Source organism: Diprion similis, chromosome 2 (genome assembly GCF_021155765.1).
Source record: "Diprion similis isolate iyDipSimi1 chromosome 2, iyDipSimi1.1, whole genome shotgun sequence".
Taxonomy (NCBI): Eukaryota; Metazoa; Arthropoda; class Insecta; order Hymenoptera; family Diprionidae; genus Diprion; species Diprion similis.
This window is the reverse complement of record NC_060106.1, coordinates 20,367,214-20,393,233: the sequence shown is the minus strand read 5'-3', so window position 1 is coordinate 20,393,233 and position 26,020 is coordinate 20,367,214. Positions and strand designations below refer to the sequence as shown.

General features: G+C 42.6%; 1 protein-coding gene across 2 annotated transcripts in view; it reads left to right on the top strand.

The window, feature by feature from the left end:
* Window positions 1-26,020, top strand: part of LOC124412790 (protein grainyhead) — a 62,405-nt gene that overhangs the window by 25,109 nt on the left and 11,276 nt on the right. For both annotated transcript variants that reach the window (XM_046892907.1, XM_046892909.1), the window contains exons 4-6: window positions 14,272-14,685; window positions 20,663-21,383; window positions 23,407-23,675. In XM_046892907.1, the coding sequence (XP_046748863.1) occupies window positions 14,272-14,685; window positions 20,663-21,383; window positions 23,407-23,675 (1,404 nt within the window). The remainder of the gene's footprint in view (window positions 1-14,271; window positions 14,686-20,662; window positions 21,384-23,406; window positions 23,676-26,020) is intronic.

The following is a 26,020-nucleotide window of genomic DNA, read 5'->3' as shown; positions in this document are numbered from 1 at the left end:
AGTCGTCGAAAAATTATCAAGCATTTATACGATCATCGCAGTCATTAAAAAAAAAAAAAATAAAGAAAACTTTCGTTCTCGTTATTTCTACACGATTTAGTATACAAAAAAAATTATACGAATTAATCAGGGAAAAATTAACTTCTGAAATCTTCATTACATGCAATTTCAAATTATTACTTATACACAGATAACATACAACATATACATATATTATATACATGTAAGTACAAACATAAAAAAAAAGCGTCGCACTGCATCAGTCCCAGAGCTTTTCTACGGACACGCGATGAGACGATGCAGGGAATAAAAAGAAAGGCCAACAGTAATAGAAAAAGGTTATATACAGACTAAGAGATGAAGTAGGAGAGTCAGCGGGAAGGTGGGGAAGAAGGGCGGCGTGGGGGGGGGGGGATTCGCTATCAAAGCGTTCTGTAAGAACATCCGGGCTTGCAGGTATATAGAGATACATGCGTACATATAGAAACGCGGAGCGAAGATAGTTTCCTCGTCTATCGATGTATGGATTGACCGTGTAAATGGGCACGTAGAGCGCGACAAACGAAGTGCGCGCACACGCAGCGCATTGCGCGCACACGCGCGCTACGAGATTCACACAGAGAGCGCAGGCGCGCGCGCGCGCTGACACGTACGGGCGAAAATGTCGGAGGCCAGGGAAGAGGGGGAGGGGGAGGGGGAGGGGGATTTTGACGGCGGTGGTAGGGGGCTGATATGAGGGTTGGCATGGAGGGGGTGAGTAGGGGGGAAAAATGGGCGTGTCTCCGGGACGTACACGCACTTATACACGGTGGCACGTCTCTAATAGGAGCACACGTACCAACACGTACGATCGGCGATGAAACACGGATGAACGTCGTGCACGTACACATTGACTAAGGTGTGTGTCACGCCGACTCACAGAGGCTCGACCGCGCGCGGACAAGATGTAAGTTCAGAAACTGGAAGGTGCCACTTCTGCACAGTCCAATACAAGACACCGAACCGGAAAGTTCGTCCAAAATATTTAAACTTATGAAAAGACTGTTTGAAACGCGACGGGACGGGAGACACTTGTTGTGCCGCGCGGGGAAATCCCCCGGTAATATTTGAAACTGGGGTTAAGTTTTCGTTTGCAATTGTGGTGGTTTCATTACGGTGTCCCGGAAATTATCGGTGACATGAAATATCAGACGAATTGATATACTGCAGTGCGGTGTATCTGTGTTGTGTTTGACTTTTATCCAACCCCTTGGGTTTGAAATTAAAAAAAAGTGACTCGCTTTGCTGCGGCAGTTTTTTAATATTAGGAATGAGAATTTAAGAAGAGGGATGAAACTGATGAAGATTATTTAAACCCTTAAAATTAAAGTAAAAACTTAAAACGTTTTTTGGGATTTTATTTATTATTAAATCGAGGATTGTTTTTAAATTTATTTCTTGATTGGTTATCAGGATTCGAATCGGTATCGATGAACCTAAACCACGTTACAGTGTGAGTAAAAAAACTATTCACCCCTTGTGCTTGCCTGTGTCCGAAAAGCAATTCCGAAAAGAGGAACTAAAGCAACAAAAACTTACGAACCACTTGCCGTGCAGTCCTGCCCAAGGATTCGCGTGTGTGTAGTTTGCGTGCCTGAAAAGCGCGGGAGGAAATCACTCGAGACTGTAATATTTTCTCACGACGTACCGGTGAAACGGAAAAGCTGTGGCGATAAGCCTTTGCGATAAACTGGTGGGCGATAACCACCGCAGTGCATCTTCTTCGGGGATCCTTTGATTTGGTTTATCGATTTTTTCCGTTTTTCGCGACGTTTTAGTGACAGTTTTTCCACTCGCGTTCAGTGCTGCCCCGCAAACCCTTACCAATCACTCTCCGATTATCATACATCGGAAAGGATCAATCACCGGAAGTTCACATGCGTCGACAACAGCATCACCACCAAGAAGGAACTTAGGTAAATTATTCTTAGATATATTTTCCCGCGCGGGTAACTAGATCGGATAATTAATAAATTTTACGTCTGTTGAATCTCGATGTATACCTGAATCATGAAGATGACTTTTCTGCACAACGAAAATAAAATTCGTGTTCTTCGCTGATCACACCGCATCTCTGAACTTCCAGACTTTCACGATCAGCGGGTTAAAGTTGAAAATCAAAGTCTCGATACTTTTTATCCCAAGAGAAGTAAAGCAATCCATCGCCAAATCTCTCACAGTATGAAATTGTCCACACGTTATACATAGTCCTGCAGGACGACAGGACGACGAGTGTGTAACCTTAATACATAATATAAGAAGGGACCGTGGCCGGTTAAAGTTGAAAATCGAAGTCTCGATACTTTTTATCCCAAGAGAAGTAAAGCAATCCATCGCCAAATCTCTCACAGTATGAAATTGTCCACACGTTATACATAGTCCTGCAGGACGGCAGGACGACGAGTGTGTAACCTTAATAATATAAGAAGGGACGGTGGCCGGTGGCCGGTGGCGTTGCGGGACAGACAAACATTTGACTGGGGGTCAGTCGGAAATATTCCCATGGGCATCATGGGCCTCATTACGGGACAAGGGACACTAGTTCCATTATGCCGGGCTATCTTCGGCGAACAACTACCCTTTATGCTAAGTGAGACTTTCTTTCCTCCGATGACCCCTTCGGCCACTAGCAACGACTGGCCGGTCAGACGCACCGAGGGACTCGGCTGCCCTGCGAATTGCGCTGTATGCATGCGCTCTGCGCTAGGTGCTCATATGGGAGATTTCGATGCGCCTAACCGTTATGTCCGTGCTTACTTGCACCCGTCGTCCAAGCCGAATTTCTATAAGTCCTATCCGAGCGGTAGTCCAGCTCCTGGGGTGAAAAACGAGGGGAATTTTCTGCGCTCGAAAGACCAAAGAACACCGGAGGAGTCGGCGATTATTTTTGGACTTGTTGGAAACGAATTTTGAAAACATGGTCAAGGCGGACGGGTTAGTGACCTGGTCAAGGAGACGAAAACGCAACTCTGAGACCAGATCATCAGGTGTCGTCTCCTGTTAAGTGGATTCAAATGGTCGTTTACCGGTTTGCATGCGGTCAGTCACTGGTGCATTCACCCTGATCCTTGATCACTCGCGTTACGTATACAAACTCGATGACAGAATAGTCGATCCACGATTAGTCTTGGAGTCTAATTAAACTGACCGAATTATTATTCACTCGATCAGAGTTCGGAAACAGTGTTTTTCTGTAAAGAGTCTAAAGCTGCGACTCGATCCTTGACATAAATTAAAAAGCTTAGGAGGCTGCAGGAAACGCAAATTTCTAAATGGCAAAATCTGTAAATTTGTTAACCGTTTGGTGTACGATTTAACGATTAGAATGCGACGACTCTTAAGGCGATAAATAAAAATGAAACGAGCGCGGGAAATAATTGGCTCGCAAATCTGTCGGCTCCTCTGCATGAAAACCATACAAGCACGCGAATAATTGGGACTCTCCTTCTCTCCTTCTCTTCTTCTCTCTTTAGGGGCGTAGAGCCACGCCGCAGGGGTTTATTAATTGCTCAAAAGTCAAGTATATGTCGGGTAATGGTCTGATTCCCCGTGGCGCATTGTTCTTTGGGTGTTAATACGAAGTCATATTCATACACCAGCGCTGCAGGTGTTAAAACACGCCCGCGGATTTTCGTATATCGTCACTTTTCTCCGCGAGTCTATTGCATTACGCAAGCAATTTATGGATAGAAAAGGGAAATGTTTTTGAATTCAAAAATACTGATGCTTAACGTCTTCCAACCAAAAACCTGCATCCGCTAGAATTTTTAATAAGACTAGAAGTTTTTAATTAAGTACCGTCTATTCTTGATTTGCACGATTCTTTGTCTCGCGCTGTATTTATTCTATTTTGGACAAAAAACTTGTATACTATACTGTATATTGGTGTTCGAAATACGTATATACATACATACATATATATATATATTTTTTTTTGTTTTTGCTACAAGTATAAATCGTATTTTGCCTACTGATTAATGTTATTTATTATACCCATATTCACACTGATTCGAAGGCTGGAAATGCATACCAAAGCACGCATGTGTGTATATATGTATCTATATACATGTAAGCCAGTGTATTGCTTGGCCATAATCTGACATAGCGATTATAAATATAGACGCCGGAACGATTGATTTATTTACTAATTATTGTGGCCAAAATAAAAGGCACAGGTACACTTTATTTATTGTATATATACACACGTCTGGATGTAGATATATGTATACGTGCGTGGGTCCACCTTTGATATATTCAGATGAAAAGAAAAGGAGATAAAAAACACGACCAAATGTCTGATATCACAGCGATCCGTACGCGGTGATAATGATTATGGTAAATATATATATACATATACACACGCACACATACATATATATATATATATATATATATACAATATACATGGTATATATAAATAAGATGCCGAAAAAAATCACCATCGAAGAAAAAGGAAATGAAAAAACGACCAAAGTATGTATATAATTTCTAGACGTGGGATTCGTAAGGCGATTTTGGATCCCAACGATAGCCAGTATTTATGTACTCGTGTCGTAGATGTGTGCACGTATTTAGACGTCGGTGTTATGCCCGAACAACGCGAAGGCCCGAAAATCGGTCCCCGATCGAGCGGCGCTTGTTAGTTGGTGGCCTGTGGACGCCTATCGAACTTGAAAGTTTTAAAGCGGGTAAAAATCTGTAAGCCTAATGTGGAACGCGTGTATCTCTATCCACATGTGTGCGTGCGTGAATAGTTGCCACTTAATCGTGTGTAAATAACTTGAAATTTCGTTATCTGAATTAGTAATTTGATATATAATACATCAATATATATATATATATATATATACATATACGTGAACCTACTGACCACAAAAATCTTTTATATCTTAAACTACTTTTACGTCCGAAAAATTATACGAGATTTGTTTTTTTCTTCTTTTTTTTTTTTATCCCTAATTATATCCGTAAAGAAAGACACAACTAATGAGTTGATGAGAAAATTTTACTCAATGCTGAATTCTGACTCTGAGGAGGAGGATCGATCTGCACGCCATTTGTAACATTGGAATTCTATGGGTAATTCAGTTTAGTTTGTACATAGAGATCTGCATCGTCAACGTTAGGGTTCAAGACGCCGATTTTGGACCGACGTCGCGTCGCCTCGACTCGCTACGGCTGACCGGCAGGTCGCAGCTTCGACGAGACCGGCTGCGCAAGTCGCTTGACTAATTATATACGGAAGACGCGTCGCGACGCTCCTCGATCGGCGTGGATCATGGGATCGCGGGGATCGTGGATCGTCGTCCGGTCGCGGCTACCGGTTTTGCCGGGTGGAGTAAGGGGGGCTGTCGCGATTCGTGGAGGCTCTACGCGTCCCAGAAGGATGCCGTTGCATCGCTGCATCAAGGAGGCTGCATTGCATCGCCGGAATCGTAGCCGAATGATCGTCTTGCGGGACGTCGAGAGGATTGCGGAATCGGTAGCGTAGTACAGGGTTAGAGAAAAAATGTCTCGGCAGGTTCACTAAAATTTAATGGTTTAACCATTTTTTAATACAATAGTAGGTGAAAAAAAAAGTACAAAGTTGGTAATAATTGAATGTTGATATGCCAATTTAAATCTGAAAATTGCAATACTTTGGGTCATATTTACTAACAGAAATGTAACAAGTAACTCAAACGTAAAGTTGAACTGCTGGAAAATCAGACTGGTCAGTTGATCCTTTTCAATTGCGCCCCCTTCCCCTCCCCCTCGCGGAGAGAAGAAGAGAAACAATAAATTTTACTCAAAACTGCACAAAAAAAGAGACGTATGAAATTTTTTTTTTTTTTTTTTTTTGAAAATACAGATGTTACAGATGTAACAGATTTTGATTCGTACACAGTGGTTTTCAACGTTTCTTGTAGAGTATATTTTACCAAAAAACTCGGAATGTGTTTCTCATTCTTACTGCAGTTTTTACTTGAATCTACTCTTTTATTCTCTTCGTCACTCTTATGCAAAATCTGCAGAAGTTTCTGCATTCCGAATGGCCTCCGACGATAACCCCGACGCCTACGCGTAGGTAACTGCTAATGATCGAATGGCGGGAAAATTTTTCACCATCACCAACCGTTCGCAAGTGATCTATCGGTTATATGTATTTACATGTTGGAGGATCTCACGTCTGCATGCTCACGTCATGCATCGTGTATGTTACCTTACGATTAAGCGCATATCCTCGGGTTTTTTCTCGACGGATATTAGCAGCTGTGGTTTGCATGCGGTCTTTGCAAATAACAAGCGATTCCTCTGACACTTTGCATTATAATGTATAAAAATTTAAATCCTTCAATTCTTGCTGCAAGTAAGTATATTTTCTGTTCATACATCCAATCGGTTATTTATACATACAGGCACGTTATATAAAATCATTTGGTTTTTCAAAAACATTTCTTCGCTACGATGACCCTTCTGAATCGGGATATCGATTGTGCTCGGTTCATTGAAGCTGCACCAAGTTGTCACCTGAGGAGCGCCGGCTCCTACAATCTTGGGATCGGTATTCCAAATGCCGCATCGATAATGAGGAGTAGGTCGCGCATGCTTGCGATGTACAATGTGTACCGACTCTCGATTCATGTGTGTAAGTACCTAACCAAGACGCTCGTGAAGGCGGATTGTATACGTATAGGCTGAGCGTCCGTCTGTTCCCTGTAATGGGTATGCAAGCAGCGAAGCAGGTTCCATTCATTCATGCTCAAGCCGAACACGACTGAATGCTAGCCGACGACTCTCTGCCATTTATCCATTTACTTCCACACGGACGGTACAGCCAAGCGCCACGTGCTTGGTTCTATGCCACCCGCCAAACGCCGTCGTGACGCTCTGACAAGGAAGGTGTCCCAGGTCCATATCTCCGATTTGATTTCTTTTCTAATATGTTATAGTAGACCAAAAACTAAGCGATGCATGTTTTTTTTTATTTGCCATTAACCAACTTTAGAGCATGTAACCACCCTCCAATGTAATAAGGCATTTCAAGGAACGATTTGGCAGCTTCACCCAGAAGAATGTCATAGTTTTTTAACGGATTCGATTCGAAAAGTTTTTAATTTTCTCTATCAAAAAAAAAAAAAAAAAAAATCAACCTCTATATCGCCTCTTGACATGCCTTACTTTGGAGGCTGGTTTCACCTCCTTAAAGTGTTTAATGGCAGATAAAAAAAAATACGTGTCACTTAATTTTTAGTGTACTTTAACATATTATGAAAGAAATGAAATCGGAGATATTCATCTGGGATACCTTTCTTGCAAAACATCTTTGAGCGGGCTTATCAGTCTCGTCTTATTTTCTCGGTTTGAAAAAAAAAAACTGAAATTTCATTTGATCCGAGAATAGTAAACGAAGTTGAACGATTAGTTGAAACAAATGTGATAATTCAACCACTTGTTGATGATTTTTAATAATTAGTGAAAACTCTAATTTTCATTTTCGGAGTTATTAAAAATAGTGAGAATATTCCATACGTACAGAAAAATGTTTTTCATCGCATTCAGCGTATCAACGTTAGGTACAGTAAATAAAAAAGTATCGACAAACTCACACAGAGCCTCATGTTTTTTAATATTTAACCTATAACTGCTCACTCTGTATACAATTTAACCGTATTTGTATGACGATACGTTATAGTGAATTGGCTTGCACAAATGGAAGCCAATTGGTATACCTATGAGTGTAAAGGTAATTATATATCCGGGTGCTGCCACGCCTGTATTAGATTCGCAGTATAATAATAGACAGACATTTTTTCCGAACTATGCAAGATAACTGCAGTAAGAACATGCAGGAAAAGTTACACCGTGAATTATTATATCCCCGTTATAATTCTGCGAAACGAATGTTGACCAATTCAGATTACATCGTTGTTAATGTCGCTGTTAAATGCGATTATTGAAGAATTTTGTATTTCGTCATGTGCGGTAGAAAAATGTTTTTCAAAACGGCGGATGTTCCGAAGACATTCGAAATTCATTGCAAGTCCTCCTCAAGCTAAAAACTGCAATTCAGCTTCCTGGGATTCCGTCGAAATTACTTGGCCCTGATTCCGATGAAATCTGGGTGAAAGAAGATCGCGTGCTCGGGTCAGCAAATGTGCCACGATACCTCGCGAGTATCCATTACTTCCGGTTGAAAATTGGCGAGCACGACTCCTCGTTATAACTGCAGGATTCTTCATACGTTATAATTTGGCTGTTCATTACACAGTTTTGCTTTATTATACCAAGAATTTTCCTAACGATGTTCCAAAAGCTGCAACGAAACTCGCGTAAGTCAGAACCCTTTAATCTCCTTTCTCTAAAAGTCACTTTCATCCGATGGGAAAACGCGAAGTGATGCAGGAAACGAGAATCCGCGGGTTGCTTTTCAGGCAACTCAACGGGTGACCAATTTAATTAGTTACCCCGCACAAGAGTTCCCTCGACTCTGTGTACCCATTCAATCGCTCCATCATACATTGCTCCATTGCAACGCACAAAGTGAACCGAAAATAATTACCCAGCAGTTTGTTCACCCTTTGAGAATCGTTTCGATCATACCTGGCATGCCAATCAGTCTGCCAACAATCATCGTGAAAATAATGTTATTAAAATTATAACTAGAAAATATAATGTTTGTACAATCTTTCGAATCAATAAGTTCATAATGCTGTTGCTCTTCAAGTTAAATCCGCTGTAATTGTTACACAACGACAGAACATTTTCCAACGTCAACCATGTTTTAGGTTTCAATCTTTAAGTTCACAAACGAGTTTCCTGGCTGATTGGAAAAGATCGGAAAAGGTGGGAGTAAACCTAACTAATCGTGACGCGCGATGATCCTAATGGTCCCCTAAACCCTCCTCCTTCTCCTTTTTCTACCTAATATACAGCGAGTAGCTACAGTATAACGACATAATAGCGGGTTATTCCATTGGCGGTGGAACAGAGTAACGCGCCTGAATGGGAACGCCTGGGTGGCCGGTGCAGAGCAATAATAGCAACATCAGCATCAGCATCAGCATCAGCATCAGCATCAGCATCGGATGCATCGGCGTGAACACCGGCAGCGTTTTGAGCAGATCGAAAGGGAACAACGGCACAATGAGACAATGCCGTTTTGTTTATTGTACCAAGGTTTGCGGGGCTACGACGCCCTGCATAGAGAGTCAGGGAGGTGTGAAAAAGGATAATAATATAGAGTTACGCGCGAGACCCGAGTTGAGGACACCGGGGAGCCCGTCGCAGCATCCCTATTAGGCACACACAGACGGCGTCACCGCATCCATCCCCCGGCTTTCTGATCCGGACCTTTTTATCGCCTCGGCACCTTGCAGCCCTGGAAACGCTCGCGCCACGGGGGGCCTCCGCCTATTGCCTATTATGGCCATTGTGGCTCGCAAGAAACAGTGGAGAAGTCAATGCTGCCGCTTTGCAGGTCGATTTTATCTGCACCCTGCCTTGTGTACTTTTACAACAACGTCTCCCGATAGTTTCGACCAATTTCGCTTTTCACGAGATTGAAGGTAGTCACGTTATTGTAACTAAACATTGCGGCAAAAATCACTATTTTCAGAATTTTACTATGATCTTTAAATATGAGTGTGTTTTGTTTTATTACGGTTTACTGAATTTCAGACAATTCAAAAATCGCGAAATGTCCATCGCGATAATGTTACTAACCTTAATATGATCGATTTTCGACATAACCTAATTTTTTAATAACGCCCACGATACTCGCCGCCATGTTGATTCCAAAGTACAAACTCATCGATTCGGTGATTGAAAAATAACTTATCGCAAATACTGAATGATGCAAGTTACTCTATCACTCGATGCGCTTGCTAATTGGTCACAAAAACTTTGTAATTCCATCGGAAGCAGACGGACGAATATCTCGTAAACGCGAGGTGAGAGCAACCTGCATCGTAACTTTTAAATCAACCATCTCTCGAGTGTATAAATCATCATGGAATTATAGCTTTTTACATTGAAATTTCCGCTCTGTTGAAAGGCTTATCTGTAAAAAATACATTGACGTGTAACGAGAAAACTGACCTCCAACTTTTCGATAAATAAAAAGGGTGAATAATAACCGCAGAATGGTTCTAAAAAAACAAAATGTACCGTTTCTTCTCCATCTCATTACCGAGTTAAGATAGAGGTTATCAAGTCAAGTACAGACGCGCCGTGAATCGGGAAAAAATCTATTGAAATGTGACGTGGGTAGAAAAAATTTGGCCTCTTTCAATACGCACACACTCGAAAAATAAAATCGCTATACGTATATGAGGAAGCAACGTACTACGTAAGTTTTTGAAAGCTGAACATTATCCAAGAAGAGTCTACCGTATCACTTCATCTTGGTTTATTTACTTTTTGCATTATCGTCTGAATAATGTATAATAGGTATAATACAACGTATAGGTACAGCTACAGCTGCAATAATGGCTATCTTAAACGCGGCGCTTCGTTACGCCTCATCAATCGGCGCTGCATGCGGAGAGTTGGAAAGAGTGAAAAGCTGACTGAGCCGAGGATCAACGACAAAGCGAAACGTCGACAATCGTATTTAAGCCGTGAACCTCGGAAGGCTCGCTTAGCATTCGGCAAGAGTATTGTCCACGCGACCAGAGTCACACGCGGCTGCACTTCGTGCATACCAATCGCCAAGTTCGGCTTCGGTACCGATCTTCAGAAGTTGTGAGGGCCTTTGTGTCATCTGCCGACTTGTCGATCATCACTTGACAGCGACTTCTTTTCCCCCATATTTATGCCTCAGTGGAAATGATTTATTTTAGAACAAAGATACGAATCTATCACCGCATAGCTTGTATTTCTCACGAATTCTTCATTCTTATTCCACGCGGTGAATCAGTGAAACAAGTGATTCATTATTCAAATCACTCACTGAAAACCGAGTAGCAGATTCAACAGATTCTTTTTTTCCTTCGCTCCTTGCGATCGGGACGTAAGGAAAATTAAGCTTCATCCTTTAACTTTCGGTCCTTAATTTTACACGAATGGTATGAATTCTGCAATCCGCGATGCGTGAATACTGCAATTTGTCTTTCGCTAACTGCGCAATCAAATTGCAGGCAGGATAATTAATGGCTATGCAAGATTGTGCGAATGTGCATATAGAAGGAAGGTGACGATCAATTATCACATACCTACAGTTATATATTCTCGGCAGAAATACATATTCATTCCGGCGCTATTTACATGCGGCACATTATTCTGGCCGATAATTAATGATTCTTGTTATATTATGAATTTCAATTACAATCTAACGCTAATGGGTATTAAAACACCTCGTTCGATATGCTACGTCACAACGTCGCAATCTGTGAAAAAAGCAACAAACAAAAAAAAAAAAAAAAAACGTCGGGTTTCAAGGTCATGATAATCTTTGGCATAATTAAATCCAATCTTTCCGATCCTTTGATCAAGATCTGTATCAATCTCTGTCCAATTTAAGTCGAAGAGGAAGAACGTGTGAAATTTGCCAAAAGCAATCGATCACTCGGAACGATGAATAATTTTTCCCTTCCGACTGCAGATCATCGGCCATCATGACAGCCGGGAAATTTGAATTCCCATGGATGTGCTGTGGCTGACAAAAAGCCGGCGAAATTACGTTCCCGCCAATATCGTCGCAAAGAGGCTCGGATTCCTTCGCCGGTTGCCGCCGCGCTGTTATTCATAATATCTTCAGGCATTTGGGGGGTCGCACGAAAACCGGATGCGCAGGTGAAGTCTCAAAAAGTATCAAACTCGAAAGAGGAGAAGGGGGGTCTGGCCGAGGAAGTGGGAGATCTAAAAGTGGAGGGGCTGAACGGAGTGGAAAACGTTGCAATTTACATCTCTATGGTTTCGTTCTGAAATATTTCACCTATACGATGCCGACGGTAGTCCAAACGATTCCAGATCCATGATTTCAGGCCCAATCATTGGCTAGAGGAATTCGCTCCGAAGAATGACAGGAACTTAGCACCCGGACATTGAAATTAAAAACCCCAGGGTTCAAGTAAAAATCTGGAGAAAATCCTCAGCCTCTGCAAGAGGAAGCAGAATACTTACGTGTATGACGGCGGTCCAGGATCGCGGGGAAACATAACAGGAAGGAACGGACAGGATTCATTCAGGACCTATGCAAACAGTTGGATTGAAGAAGAGAAATATTTGCACGGGATAAACTCGGCCGAACTCATTATCGGGTTCACTCCGTGTCTATCTCGCAAACGGAGAAAAAGAGAGAAAGAGAGAGAGAGGAGAGAAGAAATGTCGAGGGCCATCCCGTGGGACGGTTGTCCCGATGGATGCAGGGGCAGGGAAAAGCCCAGGTAGACAATCCCCGTTATACCTACACCCAAGCCCTACAGTCGTAGATCGACAAGAGGAAGAGGAGATTGATTTGAAATGCATAAATTAGACCGGGACGCGTCTTGATGCGCCAAGGAGGATGAGAGAGCATGCGCCAGAGGCGAACAAGAGTATTGATGATTGTAGGCACAAGGGAGGGTCTATAATAATTAATCTTAGCCCGTGGATACACCTCATACATACACACGGACATACCCCATAGCTGGGGTATTTTTGTCATACATACTTGTGTATGGTACATATATGTATATACATACACGACGACGCGACGTACGCGTCGGAGAAGAATCAACAAAAGTTCACCATCTGCCTCCGAAATCCAAATAGAAAAGGCAGACCTATTATGGCCAAGCTGTAGTACAGCACTGTTTACAGAAGCCCGGATTGCCGACGTGTTACTCCCAACGTTCATGAATGTCATTAACTCTTTACACATTTATATTATACCTGAGCACATCCGTATCTCAGTTCAATCTTTCCCTGAGGTTATGTCTCACCAGACCTTCGCATATCTCGACCGTTTCTTTGTAGCACGTAATCGGAGAGACTTGATCTCCGAATGGCGAAAATCTGTATTTTGCATATTCGTTTATATTATATTTACTTACTTTGATATTGTCGAACCGAAGGTTAGACTAAAACAACTCGTCGTCGATCAGATGCAATATCTCTTTCACCTACATGACACTTCGACGATGACTTTGCGCACTAGTGCTTTTTTTTCTATGTATTTTACTCGAACTTTTGAGAAGCGAGTGATTTATTAGTTTCCTTGTCTTTTACTGCACGTCTAGGTTGGATAAATATCAGTTGTCCGAGAAAAAAATCCTCTCTCTTGCCGTGCAGTTTGTCTCTGAAGAAGGAAACTTGTGCTAGTTGTTTTTATATCTATACAGTTTATTGGAATTGATCAGCGCATACGAGCTGATCGTTTGTGTTGCGTTCATACATAACATGTTGTACATAAGGCGATATAGAAGATATATAATTATACATGACGAAGCGGAGATTTTTTTCGAAAAATGTTTTTTTTTTTTTTTTACTCGTAAACCTTGTCCTTCTTCGTTTTGCCTTTTTTTCTTATGTCTGCAGCTGGATAATTATGCGCGTGCGTTTATAATAATATTGCTTATTTCAATGATGCGCTGAGCGCACAGCTTTCAAAAATGTTACGTTGACGAAACGATATTATACATATAATATTAATGAAGCGGTGTTGCTGCATAAATGATCGGAGATGAAATGTGGCATATGCAAGTATGTGTGTTTCTCATATTTTTTATGTCGTATTATACTGAACGTGTAGCTTGTTCACACTTTTGAAAACACGTTTCAATCAGTGGTTGTTGTACGTTCATCGAATGTCAAGTGTACATGCAAATAGTAAATGAGTTAACGAGTAGAAAATAATTAAACTGAGTAAAAACAATAAATCTAAAGAATCGAATTTAGAAATAAAATATAAAGAAACACGTGCGTATGCACACACACGTGAAATTCTCATTTTGACAAGGTTTCGAAATCCTTACATCGATAATGCATAATACCATGACGACTTTGAGTACCTGTGATTAGACGATTCAACCATTATTTTCACCAATTGTATAATCCACGTTCAAACACCAGAGGATATAAATATATGAAACAAAAATTTAGTTTAAATTATCGCCGAGTCCAGATCCGATCGCCTCGAGCAAGGACCAGTGAACATATAATATTTCTTAAGACATACGTCTATGTTTATTACGGACGTTAGTTCGATCGTCCGTGAACGATAATTCTATACCGGACAAGGCTAAAAGTAAACGATTTGATAAATTGCAGGAGGAGAAGTCGCGCCGAGGAGGATTCCGGTGGCGCGGAAGAGGTTCAGGGTCAAGATCAGAACTTCGGACCCGGTGCATCTGGGAGTCGAGAGGAGGAGGACGATCTCCAGGGTAGAGAGGAGGCGCAGTCGCTCCAGACTGCAGACGGAGAATCCGCGGAGGCGGACGTGCACAAGAGGGTCGCGGCGGTGCAGGTGCAGGTGCAGGCGATGGAGGGCGACTGGAGGGCCTACTGCGAGCATCCCCTGTCCGTGGCGACCGCAGCCATGCTCAACCTGCAGCAGCAGCATCAGGTGTCCGCCGTTTCCGGTCACGCCGATGATCCCGGCGCCTCCTACGTTTACGAGTACTACAAACTCCCGGACAAGACACAGGACGTCAAACTTCCCCCCACCCACGAGCTTTGGTCCACGTGAGTACTCATCACGCGTAGCGGCCATATTTGTTAGGCTCATAACTTGAGAAAAAAGGACTTACGCTCCCTTTATTGCAAAATACAAACAGCGTAAATCAATCTCTCACTCGCTCGGAAGACGAGGCAGTTCCAGAAATATGGGAATTCAGTCAGGGAAAGGCAGGAGAGACTTTTGTAATCCCGAGGTGAGAGTCCCTCGCCATGTTCTTCGTCTTCCTCCGGTCTAGTCGTGACATGTTTTTTTTCTACGGTACTCAGCCGATTCGTAAGGCACTTTTACGCATTTTTATTATCTTACCAATCGTTGCATCGGGATTTTAGTCAATCGGGGTTATAGGGGTTAGAAAATTTTACAAAACTAATTTTCAAGTAGGTTAAGATTTGAGGATACTTGATGCATGTTTAGGCTCCTTGTTGCTAAACGCTCTTATAGTAATCTTCGAAATCTACAACTTCCCAGCTATTTGTGATGCTTTGATCACGTTTTTAATCAAATTCAACAACCTGACTGCCTCTTACGTTCGATAAATATATAACAGATCGTATAACTTTGAAACTATCCATGCTTCCAAGCATCGAACGTAGTTTATTCGTTTTAAAAATCGTCGTGAGATCAAAAATTCTCTACCGATGCAGGTTTCACCGCAAAATTGCAAGTATCTGCTAATATTCCACAAACGATTGGGTGAAGCTAGCGAACCGGCTTCAAGTTTGACGTAAAAGACAAATCAGTCTGACGATGCGTTGTTCTTCTGTGCGAGTAAACTCTTCCGAGCCATTTGTCTGGTTTACAAACTGGCGTTATTCTACCCCTGCGCACCCCTATAACTCGACGGCCTTCTTATTTTGGGCCTAACGTCCCCCGGTGGATACACACGTAGCGTTATACCCACTCGGATCCCCGAAGATCGGTCGGTCGGTCGGTTGGTAGGCCCCACTTTTGATTTATATCTGCCGCTTAGCATATTTTGTAATTTACTGTTGAGAACCGTCAACGTACTTACTGCATTCGTAGAACGCTATGCACGATCAGAACTCGCGCGGTTGATCCGGCAGAGTCCCAACCTCAGTAACAACACCGCAGGAGGAGAAAACATCTCTCCTCCCCATCTCTCTCTCTCTCTCTCTCTCTCTCTCTCTCTCTCTCTCTCTCTTTCTCTCTCTTGCTGCCGACGCCGCTATCTCGATGAAATCTGGCAGATAAGATCTCGGTAATTTGTCGCGCATAATGCGGCCCGGTTCCTCGCCTAGCTTGCGACGCGAGTGCATCGGTGCGTGAACGTTACCGTAATCCAATTTCGAGGTTGCGACCCGTCGTCGGTTCAGGACGCCACGTCGCATATCCACGACTCCTGGGACGTAGGTTTTGGTATCGTCGCAGCCGACGCACGTCACGGCACTTAATTAAAAAACGTAAAACACTCACAAAAAAAGCACAAACGGCCGAAGCTGCTTGACGAGGAAACTCGCGCAAACGGTGTCGTTTTCCCGTGTCACTTTGAACCGTTCTCCGTCGCCGAGGTCGCGGGGTCATCCTGGGGTCGCAAATTGAAGCCAACCAGACGCGTTTCACCTCCGCGTCGACATACAATGCAAGTTTCGTTTTATGGCGGCCGGTTATTGTGTTATACGCACATAACCCGGCTCTTCCGCTGCGGTATAGCAACGTGATAAATAATTCTTGGGATATATGACATCTCCTTACAAGCTTATACCTTATACTCAAGTTATTCTGTCATTACCGGGCTCCGGTGCATGCGGTGCTCGTAACGCTTATGCGTTCTGCTCGTGTTGTACCTACTTCGTCACATAAAATACATGTGATTTAATCAAATGGCGCAGTTCGTCTCTTCGCAAATCATTTATTTTCTACATACAGCCATTAAAATTACTTCTCTAGATGCAACGGAATGATTGTTTTTATACCAGTTGCTTCAATGACGCTCATTCGCATAATATTTGCAGATTTATTTCTATTCGACCGAAATTATTTGTTCTTTTTTCCTTTCTTTTTATGCATGGAGACAAGATTTGATTCGAACCGATCGTTCATATGATATATTGTTAAAAATATATTGATAAATATATATATATGTATACTCAATTAAACTTCATATACTGTTTAAAAACCTATTAATGCATCAGCAGTTTTTCGATCACTTCGTTTTTTTTCAAAAAGTGTGCGCAGTAGATTGAGTAAATTGATCCCGAACTTGCCTCGCGCTTCTTTCACGTTTTTATCGGTTAATCGTTTTCTTCCTTCTAATCGTTTAATTTAAAAGTAGACAAGCGATGCGAAGATCGCTACTAAAACAGTTTTAAATTGAACAACCTGCTGCGTTTAGCCTCTCAGCCGCTAGACCGTGGCCAAAATCGTTAGCAGCTCATTCAATTTGGGCCAAATTAACTCGTTCGATTTACAGGCAATTTCTTGGTCAGAGATAAATATCTGAAATCGGACCCATTAGAACCAGATAGCTTATATTACGAAGAAGAATCCTTACAGAAACGTTGACAAATTGCGATTTCATCTTCCTAGAAGAATTAGCTTCGGATAGGTAGTCGAATATCGCCATTTTTACCGGCAACGAGTTTTTAGAGTGCAGGGTCATAATTGCAGCCACGAGACGTCTGGCGCAGGTATATAATCGTCAGGCGGGTTTCTCGCGTTGTTGTTTCCTAGCTATCGGAAGGCAAGGATCTACGGTTAGGTAAAGGAGTAGGTACGTACCTAGATAAAACTGGCTACTCTCGTGGCCTCTGACCCCGATGGCAACGTCGTAAAGCGACGCTGCGTCGAGACGAAGCGCGTTATATGCACGACACGTAGCCGCGATTCACGTCGTCTGGTTGTTCCTTTTTTGAATACATACGTATATTGTAATAACAAGGATATACATATCGTCGTCGAGAGGATCGTGCAGGCGTCGACGGAGACCCCTGACCACCTTCGGACAGCCAGGCGAGGGGTCAACCAACGAGCTTTTGCGTGCAGGAAGCACGTGCTACGCAGGTGCAGGTTTAGGCTGTGATCCGTGTCGTTTCAGAAAACGGAAGAGGAATGTTGAAAATAATAAAAGAAATTATACCTTCGCTACGGGGCTACTTTTATACCAACCTATATACATGTATATATAGTGGACCAGTATTTCGAGTTTCGGCTTAATTCTTACGTTATACACGTTACGCGTATAAGGTATATAGGCACTATTCTTGCAGATAGCGCGTGGCTCTTGTCGACACCAATATTATATCCACGTACTTTAACAGACGCACACTTCGCGTTTCGCATTCGGGTTGCACGGCTTCCAGCGTGTACCTTATACCTACGTCATGTATAACCTGCAATTTCCGGTTTGAGAAATGCCGATTCCGGTTGTGTGGCGAACGGGTCGCCGTTTACCGCAAGCCCTAACTGGAAAGTCTTGACCTTTAAGACGCGGATGTATGACCTTCGCGCTTCCCGCATCCATGCAGTTGTTGGTATGCCTAGTATTAAGCGGGACAAGGCATCAAGCTCGCTTTGATAAATTGAGAAAATACAGATTCACAGACTCCGCGGTGTAATTACATATTCCTCAGCATATATCACGCATGCGGGAATAATTCGCGATTTTTAGCCAAAGGCTCGAAGCTTACGCCGAGCAAGGAACTCATTTCGACCTCATCGTCAGCACCGCGATTGATGATGATGATGATGATGGTTTTGGTTCTTACAAACCTACGCAAAACGAGTTCCGAGTTTTTAATTATAAGGTTCCAATTCCCAAGATTCTCACTGCGAATTGAATATTTGTGATAAATTTTTATTGGAATCAAAGTCGAGTTTCTCGCGTGACCTGAAGTTGCACCTTCGTAGATTCCTCGACGCGGATTAGCCTAGTGGCGTTAAAAAAAAAAAAAAAAAGACTATCCAAAGCATCTCCCGCGGGGCTTCCCTCCCTCCTTCCTTCCTGCTCGTCTGCAGGATCAATTTCACTTAAGCCGAATTCATGGGGCAACACGTCGTGGGTTACACGGTGTATTTTAAGCGACCGAAGGTCCCTTCGAGCCAAGGAATTCTTTAGCTTCCTGTACCGCTGCAGTTTCGACGAGTCTCCTCCTGTGCACCGGCGTTTCTACCTGCCATGCTCCTCCTTGTTGCGCCTCTTCTGTTCCTCTTCTTCTTCTTCTTCCTCCTCCTCTTCCTACTCCTCCTCCTCCGTACCTGCAGACGGACTTGAGAGCCGGCGGAAAGGGATAGATCGGGTATCACAAGTGAAAAAGGTCCCATTGTGCGGGACCATCTGACCGTAGGTAGCGCTCCGGCGTCTGCAGGGAAGCCGGGGACCGGGTTACATGCGCGATGTAAAAAGGCTGCTAGGCAAGAGAATGAGGAGTGAAAAGAATAGAAAAGAATTGGATATCCAGGGCATGAAGCGGCGTTGAAGCGCGCCCGCCGCACAGCCTAGTTGCAGCTTCTTCTTCTGATTCTTCTTATGCTCGATCCTAGGGGCTCAAGTTTTATTATAGGTAGATACCTACCTATACGGACGCTTTATCATGCTAAATATAACACGTTAACTACATCGAGTGCCGAACGGATCCCCCCACCCCTCCGGTCCTCCAGCAGGGTGCGGGGATCGCATCCCCAAACTGTTACGGGAATAATGTGCCTCTTCCGTAGAATTTCAGACCCGATGACGTGCAAAATTCGTCTCGCTTGTTTAGTCGAACCTTGAAAGAAGCCAGCTTTGATCCCCCCCCCCCCCCCCTGCTAAAGGATATCCATGAATATTATTACGACGATGCTTGATCCGATTCCACGGTGAAAATATTTTTCTCTGAAATCTCGTTGAAATTTGTGCAAAAAAAAAAAGAAAAACGTTTGCCTACATCTTCTTCGGATAATAATTAGTTATTTCAGTTTTTTCTTCTCGTCAAGCATATCTACCTTCAATTTTCTCTCACTCTTCGTATACCTAAATGTGTAATTTTTTTTTTTTTTTTTTTATGCAAAACTTATATGCGTTGCGGGGTTATTTTTATCCGTCCTGGCAGCATACGTGGAAGGCGTGAAAACCCGGGTCTTATTTTCCTCGTCGATGATTATTCTTTATCCTCATTGTTAGTATAATAATGAAATCGTTGGAAAAACGTCGATTCTATAAATAGCGTAATCTGGAATCAGGAAAAACAATTGTTCTCATAAATCAGGTCCTGTTTTCATCCTGTAGCGTGGATCAAGGCTGCATTTGCTGTAGTTAAATCTTCAGTCACTTTATTGTCAATTAAAAATTTATAAAACACATCTAACGCTCCATTATCGTAGATTTAGTTCGATGAGATTTTGAGAAATCGTCAAACGTGAGTCAATATAGAAAACCAGATTTGAACTTGGATACCTCATTCATTTCTGAGCATAAGCATATCTTTTTCCGTAAAAAAATATAATAAAATGAGGGTGAATAATCATTTTAAAAATACGTGATTCATGTTCGAGTTGCTGAAAATTCACTTAGTTGCTGGCCCAATATTTTGGGCCTTTATATATATTTATTATACTTTAATTTCACATTCACTCAGCTCCGCTCACATCTATTTGATAAAAAAATGACAAGAATTCAGTATATCGGTTTAGTATTTCTGAAGAAACCGGAGAAAACTGAACACCGTTTGGGTTAACAGAAGGCCAGTCGAAAACGTTCTAAATTTAACGTCCCAACCGATTTTTGAAGCTGAATTTAAACAATCTATCGCAATTAGTAACTAGTCTGAAATTCTTTTGGTCGGTAAGAAAACTGTACATTTATTTGTCGGTTTTACGTTAAAGCGATCCGAAGAAACTAAAAATTGTATATCGTTAATTAATCGTGAAGCGTTAATTACTTGGGCCGTTTACCTCACTAATCCACACCGACGAACTTTGCTAAATTTTAACACCGTCAATTCCATACATCATATGTGACTAAACCATGGAATCTTTATGTCGAAGGGGTGTGATGGGCCAGAAACTGCTGGTGCAGGAACCGCAGGGTTCCGGATCATCGAACCGTATGGAGACGGGCCCAGAATCGTCGGGCAGCGGAGAGCTGCACCACTTCCTCCACCAGTACAACCAGTCCCACAGTCCGGGGGTCCAGAGTCTGCCGAGTGGTCTGCCCCTCAGCCCCCAGTCGCTGCAGCGGCACGAGTCTGGCTCCGGGGGCGTTTCCGGTGTGAAACGGGAGCCGGAGGACCTCAGCTCGTCGCGGGGCCAGCAGTCCAGCAACAAGCGGCATAAGGCCCAGGACAGCCCGACACCTCCGGCCGATCACTCGGCCATGTACCACCACCAACACCAGCTCCAGGTCCAGCAGTACGGCAGCCCCTACGACCCCTACTCCTCCTGCAGCCCCAGGTTACAGTCGGGCGCCTACTCCTCCGGGTCTTCGGGGGGTGCGGGACTCCAGCAGGAGGGAACTGCGGTCTACGTCACTGGAGACACCCTCCCGCCGCTTCCCTCCTCGGGTTCCTCTTCCCTGCCGACGACGACCGCGTCCTACACCCGGTACGACGTTGTCCCGAGCTCCTACGCCGTCACACACACGATAAGGTCCTCTTCCAGCAGCAGCAAAGCTCTTACGGTTGATCTGCCGAGCCCCGATTCTGGCATTGGTGCCGACGCCGTCACTCCAAGGCAGGATCATCATCCGCCACCGACTGCTCTTCATCAGGTTAGTTTTTAGTGGGTGCATTAGAGGCGGTGCTGGACGCGGATAAAAGATTGCCATTTTTTAATTGAAGGGTGGTGCTAAGAGTAAACGCCTTGCGTGCTTGTGGAAGTTGCCTGTTGTTCCCTTCTCTGTAAAGGTCGATTTTTCAACAACAGAAATGTCACTTTTTGAACTTATAGATTCGAAGTTTGCAAATCCAAATATGCTTTCAAATCAAAAGTGGCAATTTTTTAGTTTTCACACCCTCATTGTTGGGGTGAGATTTGTTTTTTGCATGGTATGGATGAAAGCTCGTTGAAAAGATGAAATATTCTTACGCGGAAAAAAATTTAACGTACATTTTACTTACATAATATGTGCGGTGAATATATCGACACAGCACTTTTTTCGAGGCAAGATCTATATCAATTGCGGTAGATCTATCTGAGCATATTATTCGTAACGCTTACTATTCGTTTTCTAACTCTTATTATCGGATTTGCAAATTTTGCCACAATTTCTGTGAGATTTAGTTTAAAAAAAAAGTTCTATGTGCATATCCATATCCACTAGAGGAGATGTGAAATCATTTTTCGTCCCGTGTAAACTTAACATGCTTACAAATGTTCAAGTTCATAGTTCTCAAATGCGAAAAAGGGCGTAACATCCCAATGTCGAAAAATTCTGCTTATAAAGCAAAAATAAAAAATTCTCAAAACTGTTTTCTCGCAGCGCACTTTCGAGATAGAAAAGCAACCAAATTTCCATTGTTTATTATTGTTACAATCAACGCTATCGCCCTTACTAGTCAATTCTTCTGCAACGTTTATTTCTGTTTTTTTTTGCTATGGTAAAGGGGTTTCATAAGTTCTAGAATAAGAAACTGGAAGGGAAAAGTTATGTCACCCCGGTGATTGCAATTATAAAGAAGTACAAGCGCGTAATGACGAGACAGTGGCGACTTAAATTGAACTGCTTCATCGGATCCCGGTGTAAGATAAAGCGAAGACTGAGTCGATAATGATGATAATAAAAGAGCAGGAGTCGAGAGCGAGAGAGAGAGAGAGAGACGGTGGAATGGGCCAGAACCGCGGCTCGTAAAGTATTAATAGAGACGCAATCCTTTCATAAACGTCGAAATTGTCGCCAAGTGAGGAGCGCACGCATGAATGCGGTTCGCTTTACGAGACCGCAGAACCCGAAGAAGAGATGCACGTTAAGTCCGCACTCGCTTCAATTTACTATTTTACGAGCCGTAGGTACTTGAACGTCCCGCTGCATTGGAGCCGTTTCGTCGTTCCGTTTGTTTTATCTTTCATCCGCGCCCAAGCAATCTGCACTGCAACAGTTACAATCCTTCGAAGCGCCGGCTCTTCTTCTTCTTATTCTTCTTCGTCTTCTTCTTCTTCTTCCTCAGCAACTCGCTCCTCACTCGTTTGCCTCCACTCGCTTCCTCTCTTCAAACTATTACATCACTAATGCCGCACTTCGCGCAGGCCGCAAGAAATCGTCAGCCTGATTTAACGGCCTTTTTTCATATAACAACCGTGCAGATTGAAATGATCCTCAATAATAAAGCACGTCTTTTATACCCGTGCAATTACCGTATCTTCTCTCTTTCCCGCATTTACACCTCACAGGTCATCTCTACACGTCAAGTTAATCATCCTCGAATCGATATCTCATGTTCTAGATCAAATTTTTTTTTTCACTTGACAAGTAGAACGAATTTAGCACATTAACAGACACTTTTAAAGCGTTTGCGGGAAATATGAGACTTTATTCCCTTGGTACGTAATGTAATTCCTTTTAGCTATCCAACGACTCCTGGAAAAGCGAAACGAGTGTAGCACATTAACAGTCACTTTTAAAGCGTTTGCGGGAAATATGAAACTTTATTCCCTTGGTACGTAATGTAATTCTTTTTAGATATCCAACGACTCCTGGAACGATTTCGATGAAATATTTACCCTCAATTCATCGTCACACCTTAATAAACATAAATTCATATAAGTCATGAAATCGTTATCTTCTCTCCTTTCAGACATCCTTCGATTACACGGAACTCTGTCCTGGAGGTCCTGTCGCCGGGACAGCCGTCGTCCTCGAAAGCGGGGCAGTCGTTCATCACCAGCCCCTCCAACTCCAGCTGCAGCAGGGCCACGGCCAGGTCCAAGTCCAACGGGGTGGCAGCGGAGGCCTCGTGGCATCGGGTGCGAGTAATCCAAACGCCTCCCAAAATCCGCCAAGATCGAGACCTTGGCACGACTTTGGCCGACAAAATGACGCCGACAAGATTCAGATACCAAAAATGTGAGTGCATTAACCGTTGAAGTACCATTTTTTGGCCAATCAATCAAACAACCTTTCTTCCATAATTCAAAAAGAAAGCAGAACTGTTTCGGTCCTCTTTTTGTTTCATAAATTTCAATTTTTGTTTCAAGAGTTGATAAAAAAAAAAAAAAAAAAAAAAAAAAAAAAAAAGTGCTTAATCGAGTAGGAAATTATTCCGATAAAAATTTACCGCCCTCATTAGTTTCCTACTTAAGGTAATCACAAATCAATTCAGTCTATATTATACCGTACCAAAATCCTGTTCCTCGGTTTTTTGTTTGATACACCCTCAAAAACGGCAAAATAATCTCCAAGATGGCGCTGCTGGATTCTCTCTTCGCAATTACTAAACTCATGAGGGAGCTTCGATATGTGGCTTCAATATTACATGCATATATTTGAGGGCGTTAAACCCGTCGGAGTGTTTATCTCTCAGCTTGGTCCCATTAAATATTAAATACGAAAGTGTTCCATTTATATTATATCGGGCGTGCTCACGTGTGTGCGTGCGTACGCGTCCCTTTAGATTATACATAATATAATACGCGCAACGTCGTATCGCCGTTCGACGGAGCTCCGTTAACGTTCGAGGATAATACGTCGGGCAGGTAGTTAGACGGCGAAGCCGTTGTTTGTGGCCTATGCTTGGTGTATCGCGAAGCGACGTTATTAAATGTTGGCGGTAGGCTAGACGCGAGATAAGCTAAGTAGAAGCGGTGGTATATGTACGCTTTATACGCTTCTTTATACACGGTTTCACTCAGTGAACAGATATCGACTTCCTTCGGATAACGCGGGCGAAACGCGCCGCTTCGACTTTCTGTTTCTCCTTCCTTCTCACTTCTCTCCTCGCCCCCTCACTCGCTTTCTCTCTCTCTCTTTCTCTCATTTTTTTTCTTCCCCCTTTGAATTTTTTTTATTTTATTTTTTTTGTTTTTTTAGACCTTTATACTGTTTTCGAATATTTCCAATTCCTTTCTTAATTGTAATCCATACGCGTCGTGATGCAATATTGCTGGGAATGAGAGCCTAGGAAACAAGACTTTTTTTATAAACCTACTTCGAGGCTCGTTAATATCGTATCTACACTGCACGTGTGTAACGCATGTACTCAATTTTATCGGAACGAAAAAAGTGTCAGGTGTAAAGTGAGTAAAAAAATAAATAAATAATAACTATTTTATCCAATAAACATGTCAACTTATCGCGGAATCTTTATTGAGAAACCAACACACATGCTGATCACCGTTTGACTGGGATGCGCTTATACTATACTATATATGTACTATATGTAGATATATCTATATTATAAACACAATCTAGTCGCCAAGTGAATATATTTCTCCAAGTATTCATGCACGGTATGCTATACAACCGCTCGTTTGTACAGAAATACGGTAACTATACATCCAAATGTAATATCAATGATTTACGGATCACTTCTAACGGTCGCGGAGTGAAAGATCGAAATTTAAGCCGAATTCGATATCATTTATGAATACGAATTTAGGGTTGACCTAAAATTACAAATAAGATTTTAAACTCAACTTTTTCTTCACAGATCAGATTTTCCATATATACATATAAGTATCATCCACGTAATTTACGCGACAATTGCAAAATTAGGAGTCGACGTTTTTCCTGATGCGTGTAATCGTGCAATTTTACTAACTGCCGGACGTATTCTCGAAGGGTTATCTACAGTAATCGACGCGGTATAACGACTTCCGGGTTATAAGGTGCAAGCACAGATATCTGCTCTACTGTACGAAGTGCGCAAGGCATCGAACCCTTGAAGCAGTGACAAAGTAGCTTCAAATTGCTCTGGTTCAACGGTGGCAGGGTTTGATAAACTGTCTCTACTTTCACAAATCGTTTATTACTCGTAGGCACATAGAAGTAGATATAACGTTACATACACGTGTTCAATCGCCACTATCATGCACACATGTTATGACCTGTGCATATCTCGGCACCAAGTAACGTCCATTATACTTCCCTGTATAATAAGTTTGAAACGTCAAGGCGCGGTCAATTCATCATTGCACGCATTACTCGCTTGGCTTAGAATTTTATTATCCCTTTATTGCCGTCGATTGTTGATCGGTGTACGACTCAAGTCGAGCTGATTATTTACAAGCATGTCTTTACCACTGCAGTGAAATGTTGTATAAAAATTAGAGAGAAAGAAGTAATTAGTTGTTCAAAGTGCAATTGGTCAAGCCAGGAAATCAAAATAGCTGCTAAATGTAAAAAGAGAATGTATAAGGAGAATACGAGAGAAGAAAAACAACTGCGATTAGTTCATGAATATGAGCAATTTT